The 11,036-nt window shown below is 38.4% G+C and overlaps 1 protein-coding gene across 1 annotated transcript; it reads right to left on the bottom strand.

The window, feature by feature from the left end:
- Positions 1–6,370: 6,370 nt before the first annotated feature.
- On the bottom strand, positions 6,371–7,290 carry LOC149156312 (calvin cycle protein CP12-3, chloroplastic-like). The gene has a single exon (XM_089438079.1). It carries the CDS (start codon positions 7,137–7,139, stop codon positions 6,732–6,734), a length of 408 nt encoding a protein of 135 aa, XP_089294205.1. The 5' UTR covers positions 7,140–7,290; the 3' UTR covers positions 6,371–6,731.
- Between the last annotated feature and the right edge of the window lie 3,746 nt (positions 7,291–11,036).

Genomic DNA, 11,036 nt, shown 5'->3' with positions numbered 1-11,036 from the left:
TGCAGAGAATATTGTGAACAGCTGGAGCTGGATTTTGGGAAACTGAGAGAGGTTTATCTCAAAAGCATGCTTATCTACAATAACCTCTTTCACTTTTTACATATCTATAACGGATTGAGATATACAAAAGTATCAATGGACCCTAATATTGCAGAATTGCTAGAGCAAAATGCACAAAGAAAGGATGCAGTTAGTGACTGGGATGACTCATCATCAATTAAGAGTTGCTATCAAATTCGACTTTCTCTTCTTTGTCACCATAAATCCATAAAAATAGTGCCAAGTAGATTGATTAGTTTTGAATGTCCTTTATTCAAGTTCTATTAGTGTAAAACAGTTTGAGATATTTGTAAAACCAATCTTGATATTTTTTCAAGATATTTCAGTTTAGAATTTGTATAAATACTTCTTCATTTGAAGTATTTGGTGTGGATTCAAAGACATTTCTGTAGACATTTCATATCAAGTTAAAGAGCTATTGTAATCAAGATTGGATTGGCTTGCTGGATCATGGAATAAAGTTAAAGACATTTCACAAGATTCTTGTGCATAGTGGAAATCAAATAAGTATTATCTCTTCATGTTTATTACTGTTTTCTCTTCATGTTTATAAATATTCACATGTTTCTCTATGAAATCTGAATGGTAAACAAGGAATGATATTTCAGAATTAGCTTTAATGCTCTCTGTCTTGACTGTTTACTTTCTCACTGTTTTCTGCTAAACTATCTTAGTCTGGGAATTCTTAATTGCTCCCTTACTTCTGTAGTTTCCCCCCCTTTGGTCCATAGTAAAGAATTCTTAGTTGCCCTTTGCTACTAATCATCCTTATTTTCTTCATCTTGATCCCGATTTAAGGATTCTTCATTGCCCTTTTACCCTGGTTAGGACTATCTCATCCATTTGAACCTGCAAATTTGCTTTTTGTTGTGCTAGCCTGCCCTGTGAACTCCTCCTTTAGCAATTGATCTGATTCAGTTAAGCCACTCTTTGATTGACTCCATAGCCCAATGGCTTGAAGGCCTGCTCTGCCCATCTGTTCCCAGAATTCCACCACCCAATCAAAATCAAAACCTCATAAGCATTAAGGACTAGCCTAAAATCCCATCCAAAACAAAGTTAAATTACAAAGAGAAAGTCGTCTCTGAACTTAGGTTGGCTAGAACCCAAGTCTAAAAGATTAGGTTTTTGGTTACCTCGGAAATTTCTTTCTTTAACCTTGAGAAAATTCTGAGTGATAACACCTCCATCACATGTCAAAGTCTCGTCACGGTTTTGGCCCAAACATCAATGGGTGCAAAACCCCAAGCTTGGGTTTCAAGCCCACAAGCCCACTTGTGGAGCTCCTTCTTCCAAACCCTTACTCCCCAAAGCTTGGAGTACCTCCCAACCTACAAAAAATCAACACTCCCTCTTAGCAAGAAGGTACTTCCAAGACTAGGAAGTAACCATAAACAACACCAACAACACTAGCCCATCTTGCATCCATCACTGTAGCATACCTTGTCGAATGAACTCGACAATCTCGACAGTGCCTCTGCCTCATCACATCTGAACCTGAAGATCCCAAACCTCCATAGGGTTGCTCCCTCTAGGGCTAGACTCCCTCTGAGCCTACACGATCTCCACTGGTTCAGTCCTACAAGCACGCATCCTCCTAGATCAAATACCACTCGTGCAAATCCCTCAAATTTCAGATATGCAACATCACGATTCAATGAAGACTCTAGCCTGCCAACCTGTGTTCATCACATGAAGCAATCTCAATCATGTTGATCTCGTCCATGCCAAAGAAGTCCTCGAGTTGTCCCAACCATCCATGGCAAATCGACAGAAGTCCATGATCAGCAATCTGCCCTATAACAATTGTTGTTCACCAGGCTCTCCATCAATCCACCAAAACTCCCAACCAATCTCACTGCCAAGCCAGTCAAGACCACATCTCCATGTCTTTAGCTGAACCCTTTGCTCCATGATCTAGACACCCACAACTCCCTCTGAGTTGCTTCGTTGTGCACACTCTGAATCATTATCCCTCAAAGTAGCTCAGATGCCCTCTCATACCATGTTGTTTTTCCACAACCTTGGTGTCTAAGAGTCTTAAATCTCTCACACTACCAAACGAAGAATCACAATGAAACTACTTTGCACAGTGAAATATAAATAGTAATAAATCACACATGCACAAAATATAAACAACTTTTTACAATTTTTTATAATAACCCTACAACAAATTGTTGTTCACCAGGCTCTCCACCAATCCACCAGAACTCCCAGCCAATCTCGCTGCCAAGCCAGTCAAGACCACATCTCCATGTCTTCAGTTGAACCCTCTACTCCATGATCTAAACAACCACAACTCCCTCTGAGTTGCTTCATTATGCACACTCTGAATCATTGTCCCTCAAAGTAACTCGAATACCATCTGATACCATGTTGTTTTTCCACGACCTTGGTGTCTGGGATAGAGTCTTAAATCTCTGACGCTACCAAACCAAGAATCACAACAAAACTACTTTGCGCAACATAATATAAACAACAGTAAATCACACATGCACAAAATATAGACAACTTTTTACAATTTTGTACAATAACCCAACTTCGTTATATTAATCAAACTGAATAATACAACAGTCTAGGGCTCCCGTACCAAGGATAATGGCCCTCAAATATCCACTAGTACAAGAATACAAAACAAGGGCTTGGTGTCAATCCATCGACAACCAATATGCCCTCAACAAGATACTCTGACCATCTAGCTGATGTAGTCGACTCTCTCAGCTCCTCCCAGTCGTACCCTGTACCTCCCGATCCTTCAGCCCCCGATTTGCAACATTGCCTCTATCAACAATCCAAGTCCATCTGACCATTGTACCTCAGTTCTCCATTCTGTTCACTAGTTGATCGTTCGTCCATCAATGCATCAACACATCGAGACTCTTGTCGAGTTGCTCACAACTTCATTTGTGAACAACTCTCAATCTTCCCACTGTTGCTCCTCATCTACTTAGGTATTTCAGTCCAATATGGTCTTCCTGCACTGCTCCAATGAAGACCAAAATAGGGCACGAAGGGCTGCCACCTATCCCTGCAAGATATCCATCTCCCACAATGAACACGGGCTAGGAGGATTGCCCATAGTCTGTTGCAGAAGTGCTTTTCCACACACAAGTCTAGGGCTGCTCAACTGCTCCTCTGGCTAATCAAACCTTGAGCTCAACAATTGCCACTCTAGCAACCACCTAAGTCCATGAAGATGGTGCACACTAGGCTCCAACTTGGACACTATCACGTTGTCCTTTGGCAGACCATAAATGCCCAATCCTTGCCCATACTTGGTCCACTCTCACGCTGTCCTCCGGGAGACCATAGATGCCCAATCCTTGTCCACACTTGGTCCACTCTCACACTGCCCTCCAAAAGACCACGAGTGACCAATCCTCGTTGTAGCATCTGCTCCTAGTTACGGCATTCAACACCTATGGAGACCCTTCCACATGGCTGCTAATAGTCTCCTCAAATCAATCCTCTCCTAAGACCCTCAACCACTTAGCATCCAACTATCAACAAGGTGACATCAATAATTCACTGTTGCTACCCCCTTGACCTCGATTTCTGTGCATTCCCAAGACTGTTAGGGCACCCAACAACCCTAAACCACTCTGCTCAAAAACTACTCTTCTCTTGTACAAACTTCCACCTATTTTGTTGTCCCTTCCTTGATCTTCTAGACACCTTGGGCACCTCCACAAGGCTCTGAAATATCTCAGACTGCTACAATAAACTAGGATGGCCTCCAGGCACAAGAAAAATAACGTTTGAAGCATCTCTACCCTCTATACACCTTCGTTGCTCTTGGAGATGAATGCGGCCTCTTGAGAGCCTCCTTCACAAGGCCTCACGGCTCCCAAACCTGCTCCAAACACCTAGTGTTTTCTACAAGAGACTATGGCTACCTATGACAGAGGTTTCCTGCAGGGAGCTCACACCATATTTAGGAGATAATCTGCCCCAAAACCATCCTCCTTACCTCCATGCAAGGTGCCTCAGATCTACGACTCTTCCTCACAAGGAAACTCGCACCAAAACAGAAGTCTCTACCGAAAAACTTGTGCTCCAGCCCTTGCGTCCTAGCTGTCTCCTTCATTATCCTATTTCAAAGCTCTTCCTTTGATTTGGATGCACTTGGATATCTTAAAATGAATCCTCTCACCTTGAATTTATATCCATATAAGGGCACCACGCATAGACATGTCTTTTGGCACATTCACACCAAGCCTACATGACTTATGTGCCAAAAAAACCCATCATTAACCTTCAAAAATTCATAACTCAACAACGACAACACAGAATTGAACAATTCTCAATGCGCTGGATTTGTCTCAACATCCTCTATCATCTCCCTCCATCACATGTCAATGTCTCGTCACGATTTTGGCCCAAACATCGATGGGTGCAAAACCCTAAGCTTGGGTTTCCAGCCCACAAGGCCACTTGTGAAGCTCCTTCCTCCAAACCCTCAATCCAATCCTCAAGGCTTAGAGTACATCCCAAGCTACAAAAAATCAACACAGAGTACTCAATCTCCAAAAGCTTGCCATTTGAGTGCTCAACCAAACATGTAGCTCCCCCCTATGTATGCAAATGCACTTGGAGTGTATTTGAAAAAATACACACTAGGAAGTGCAACAAATTAAAAAACTTCAAATTCAATTTTTGAATTCAATATAAATTATAATTTATTATTTTATAATTATTGATTTATAATTATGACCCTCATACAAGTTGGAGTTGGAGTCTTGGCACCTTAATGACATGGTCTATGCCTACAACAATCTCCAATTGTGGGTGAGGCAAATTCAGGAAACGCCTAACGTGGAGGCCATCTCTTTGGATGGGATTGACACCAATGTTGAATGGAGGGTAGGGGCCGAGAGGCCTATCATGGATTCAGCCCCTTATTGGTTAGATGGAAGAGGAATAGGAGGAGATAGCAGCATCAGGGGAGCGGGAGGAGAAGTAGGAGGGCCAAGAGGAGAGGGTGACACCACCTAGCATGGTCAGTAGTAGAAGACGTCAGAATTTACCTCCTATTTCTTCTTTTCAAGGGCATCAAAGTCCAATACCAGCCCAGGGCCTTCTTCCTCTAGAGGAAAAGCCATTACTTTTTCTCGTAAAAGGGGTAGAGAATCACTAGTTTGTAGTTTTTGTATCTAATTTCATTGTAGATGATTAATGATGATGAGATATATTTCTTATATATTTGGGACTCGGTCAGGACTTGGGATTCAGAACGTGATTCATTGTTGATGTGTGATGTAGCACTAGACATCTCATACATCTATATTAGTTTTCTTTTCATATTTATGTGTCAATGCATTTATTTGATGTTGTAGGATGCTTTAGATGCTAAAAAAGATTTTTTTTTTTTAATGAATATTTTTATATTTTTTAATGTTGTTGATGTTTGCATCCTTTTTTCCAATTTTTACAATTTTTTTCGATTTTGGACCCTCCAATTTTATTCCAATGCCAATTTCAACAACATCGCTTTCAAGTAGAAAGGGTAAAAGGGATTGAGACGTAAAAGGATGGATTGAGAAGTAAACGGATTGAGAGGTGAAGGGATTCTTTCAAATTTAATAAGACCCCGCAAGTGGTGGACAAGCAGAGAGTTGAAATGGGCCTAAAAGTGGAAGGTGCTCCTCTGGAAACTGAACAGATCAAGGAGCAAGAGAACAACGCCAGCCCAAATTTCCCATATAGATGAGAAGGAACTGTCATTGAAGTGGAAGATATCATAAATAGTTCACTGAAAGACCTTGAAGTTTGAAGTCTGGGACTCGAAAGAGAACAGACTTGTGTAGGATGAAAAAAATCAGTAAAATAATAAAGCCTGGTAAAAGCTACGACTGAATCAGAACCAAGTCAGGCATGTGTTGTGTTCAAAATTGCATGGCTTCAAGCAATCGTAGTATCTAAACCCCTATAGTAGGGAGATTAATCTGGTTTTGTAGGGACAACAATCCATAAAACATTCTTGTAAGGAGGTGATAGTTCTCCAGTAGCTCTGCAATTTTCAGTAGATCATAAAATATCAGAAAATTTACTTGTTCTTTATATGGTGGGATATTATCAGGGCTTATAGCTCATTTTTGTTGCTTTTTTGGACAGGGTCACTGTTTTGGACATCAAAACAGTATTTTGGCATGCAGAGTGAATATATAAAAATGTAAATTTTCATATTTCCTAATGAAGATTAGGATTTTCCTAGGAAAAAAAATCATAAAATTTACTTCTTATTGTCAAATAAAATAAAAAATTAAACCGAAAAAGCAACCCAAAATTTGAATAAATAAATACCAGCATATATTAAAAAAGACACCATTTTGTCTTAATTTTATTCGTGGGTCAAACCAGGTCTTGATGCTGTATTCTTAACAGAATTAGCCCTACCCCATGATCCCTACACACATATATATCCAATTTATTGCCATATTAACGGTTTGCCCATGTTAAACAGCATAATTATGTAGAAAATAAAGAAAACGCACACACATAGATAAACCATTCCTTAAAACTATACAGAGCATGGGTGTCAATAGAATATAAACGCACTTGGGCAACCATTTTATACTGCACGTCTTTTTCCCATAACTAAACCCTAACTAAAGCGTACAGGAATGGGATTCGAACACCTGACCAAAGCACAGATCCACTTCAAACACTCATCAGTCCTCGTATATACGGCACTCATCGGTCTCTGGATTCTCCTTGCAGTAACCCTCTAAAGGGTCCTGTTTCTCGGAGCGTAGGCGAAAGTGGGCTTTAGCCTGGCTCACTTCCTCTACTTCGTCCCACGCAACTCTGCACTCCTCGGAGAATTCATTTTCCTGGCACACTTCTTGGGCCTCGCCAACTTTTTCCTCGATCAAGTCCGACAGTTTCTGCTCCCTCACATGAGTGCCCTTAAATTTGGGTACAGCTCTCGAAGCCACCGCAGGGCACTTCCTGTGCGCCCTTAAAATTGGGGAGATTTTGCAGGACGACCCTACATCTGAATTATGTTTTGCAGTGCTTGGGAAATTTTTGAAGCACGATTCAGAGACAGAGAAAATAAAATGAAGGGAAGAAGCCATAAAGGGTACACGAAATGAAGAGTCCTGGCTTAAACTTCTCGGCCAAAAGTGGTGATCAGAGATTTGATAGCGCGATAGATGATTTTGCGCTGCTGTTGGTGAGACTTGTTGCGCTGCTTATACAAAATGTCCATGCCTTCAAGACAATCGTAGCCGAGAGGTCTTTTAAAAAGGCGGCAGAGGATTCTAGATAGTGTCAGAATCTTGTTTTAAAGCACTATCTAATTCAGTCGATGTTAACATCAAATAAAGCGACGATGCTATTATTATTATTTATCTATTTCGAGATTTGTAGTTAAAATCCCATCTTAATAGATTCCAAGGAAGTTAAACAATGTTTCTTGGCATACTTCTTGTATAATCGCCTGGATGTACTTTTAATTTCTGATTTATCAAGTGTATGGATAAAAATTTTATCTTTAGATTGAAAAAAATTGATTGATTTTTTCTGTAATATGGGTGAATTGGAGGAAAATATTATGGGAAAAGTTATAGATTATGAAAATCCTAAATTCCAGAATTGTTAATGTTACTTAATATGCTAATATCTCTTTCATATTGATTTAGAAAATTTTTATAAATGTAATTATTAATTTTATAATGTTTACATGAGATGACAACATCCTTTCTGTAAATGAAATTATTATTTCTTTTTTATATGATTTGATGCAGTTGACATAATAGGATAAGGCATTACAACATCTCTTCTATAAAGTTTATATATAGATATCAGAATATTCTAATGTTTATAGTTTTGAAAAAATATTAAGAAATATAATATTTTTTACATCAATTTTATATTTAATTGAGTTATAATTTTAAAATATATTGGTGTAAAATATTAAATAAAATATAGATAATACATATAAATTAAAAATAAATTCTAATTTATAATATTATTAAAACTATCATTAATGTTAATGTCCAAATGGCATTCATCCACAAGTTAACTTGGTATGAATAAATACATAAATGAAAATGAAATGAGAAACACTTTATATTTGGCATGGACTTCATAGTGGCAGCCACATAAGAAGATATTAGCAAAATAATCAATATGGATTTCAAAAAGCATACAAGCACCTTTAAATAGTAGTGAACACTTTAAAGGTGGCATGCACTTCATAGTAGCAGCCATATAAGAAGATACTAGCAAAATAATGAATGTGGATCCCACAAGCACACAAGTACCTTTAAACACTATGGGTATTATATTGACGAGGGATATTGTAGCATTCGTCAATTTTAATAGTTCTATATGAGTGTTCACATTACCAAGGCTTTGAGCAAGTAACTTACCTATTAATACTAAATTATTGATGTCCAATGGTTATTAATGTGGAGTTACAAGGCAATCATCTCACTTTTGTTAAAAAAACAAATAAAACTTTTAATCAATTCTAATAGTCTCATATGAATGTTCACATTACCAAAGTCTTGAGAAAGTAACTTACTTTATAAATTATTAATGTGTTATTAATATGGAGTTTTTTTTCCACATAAAAAATTACCTTTTTTTTTGTTATTCAAGTGAATCAAAAAAGTACATTTTTTTGTTGTGATTGACTTTTGATCTCTATATTGGGAATATGAGAGACTCAGGAGAACTATACATATTCTAGCTACCTATAGGTAGCAAAAAAAAATCTATAAAACATGTTTCTTTTCATTGTATACAGTTTGACTAAAAATCCTAAGCACCTCCAGTGTTTTTAAAACCGGAACCGGTGACCGAACCGGTCCACCTAATGAACCGGTTTACCGACCGGAACCGGTCTAACCGGGACTGGTTTGGTCTAAACGAACCGGTTTTTAAAAAATACATTAAATAATTAATTTTTAATGAAACAAAACTATTTTTAAGATGTAAAACCATGATTCCAAGCCAATAGAGACAAAATATGCAAAGTTTGCTCATTTATATACCATGCAAAGGTGAATATATCAAAATGGCACCGAGTGCAATACATATCATCGACAAAATAGCACCGAGTGCATTTAAATTGATAATCATAACATGTTAGTGGTCCCACGATGTTGTTAGTCTATTGATAATTGCCTCTATACCTACTTTAAAACACATCATGAAAATTTTAATGCATTCCTCCTATTTTCTTTCATACATTTCCTTTGCGACTTCTAGCATATGTGCATTGTTAGAAGTTCTGTGTTTGTTTTCTGATCATTCTAATATATATTTGTATCGGATCTTGATGATCACGCCTTGTGTGGGAATTTCACTATCTTCTGAGAATCTGGTTTTCTTCACAGGCCTTGTGTCTGCACCTGGTTTTGCATATTGAACTTTATACAACTGTTTCAATGATATGCGTCTACCCAACTATTGCAATGATATATACTTTACACAACTGCTTTGTGTGGTTCCTATGTCATCCCAATATTGTTGTTAGGAGCTTTCCAACACATCTAAGCATACAAAAGGAAAAAAAGCTTCTCTAAACTGGACAGCCTGTGTAGAATTCATTAGGCAGTTAGAGAATGACAAGTTATATTTGAAAGAGTAGGTCAGATCAAAGCATACACCTCAGCAAGGCAGGCTTTTAGTAGCCAAATTGCAGAGGGAAACTTACCCATGGGAATTGTTTGGAGGAGGAATCTCTCCTTTAAAAGTTGATCTGGATAGCCATTATTAACTAAGTCTTGACACATTGGTGTGCATGAGATCACAGAGCCAAGGAATGTAGAATTATCCATTGTCCATAAACCGGCCGGTTTAGGACGGAACCGGCCGGTTAGCAATAAACCGGCCGGTTTTTACCGGTTAGGGCATATTTTCGGGCAAATGCTGCTGTAAACCGGGTTTTTCCACTGGTTCCGACCGGCCAGCCTTCCAACCGGCCGGTTAGGCCGGTAACCGGTTTTTTCCACCGGTTTTGAAAACTATGAGCACCTCTAAAAGGTGAGATTACAATGAGATACGCAATGTTGAATTGTGAGTCCTTTTTCAAAAAGATTTTGAAAATTCGAAGAAGATGACATGAAATTGGAAATGAACTAAAGTCTAATGCCTGGCACATAAACGGGTTCCTGTGATGTTGAATGCAAACAAACACTTTTGTACTGTAGAGCTTGAACATATAATTGCTCGAGAGGTTAGAGGTAGTCGAGATTAATTCAAGTGGTCCATGTGAATGGAATATATACTTTGAGCCTTGTTGTCAATATAATCCTCATAAAGAATGAAGCAAGGTTCCAAAGATAAAGCAGATTTTGATCTCCTGTTAGTTGTTGTATTGAATTCTTTATAGATATGTTGGAATTTGATCTCATGGAAATGGGATTTTGCTTCTCCTATTATATGTTTCCAAGCCACTAGATTTAAAAGTTCTAGCTAGGTAGCACCTGTCAGACAATCAATGACGCATTTGGAGTCACCAAGAATTAGAATGCTTTTGATGTTTTTCAACCTAGCTAAAGTCATGAGCGCCCACACAGCGACTGCTTTGCTTTGGTGTCAGTCCCAGATCCGAGGCGAATTTTAAAGAAGACAGATATGTTCTTTGGCCACTTGTTCAATCCTCCTCCTCTACAAGTATTCCCTTGATCAACTCCATCAAAAAATCCAATAGGAAGGTTGGGATGGATAACAGAAAATTGAATTCTTCTTGAACTTTTCCAGAGTGTAAAGGGAGATATTCTTTGTAGAGTGAGAGCACCAACATGATTGTAATTTTTCACCCAGAAGTAAAGGATTTCCTCAAAGGAGGACCACCCTTAGTTTACCTAAAAGCCGAGTACTTATAGAACTATAGACCAAATTTTCTAAGCTACAACATTTTGCAAAAAGGTGGTCAACATATTCTTCTTGTTGTCTACAAAGCTCACATCCATTTGGACACACAAAGCCTTTTTTCTAGAGATTCTCCCAGGTTAAAA

Source organism: Pinus tabuliformis, chromosome 9, assembly GCF_031772625.1.
Source record: "Pinus tabuliformis cultivar Carrire ecotype Pingquan chromosome 9, CPIR1, whole genome shotgun sequence".
Classification (NCBI taxonomy): Eukaryota; Viridiplantae; Streptophyta; class Pinopsida; order Pinales; family Pinaceae; genus Pinus; species Pinus tabuliformis.
This window is presented reverse-complemented; position numbering and strand designations above follow the sequence as displayed.

Bases quoted from the DNA above. Each gene is read 5' to 3' on its own strand.
- LOC149156312 (XM_089438079.1), bottom strand. From the start codon at position 7,139: ATGGCTTCTTCCCTTCATTTTATTTTCTCTGTCTCTGAATCGTGCTTC.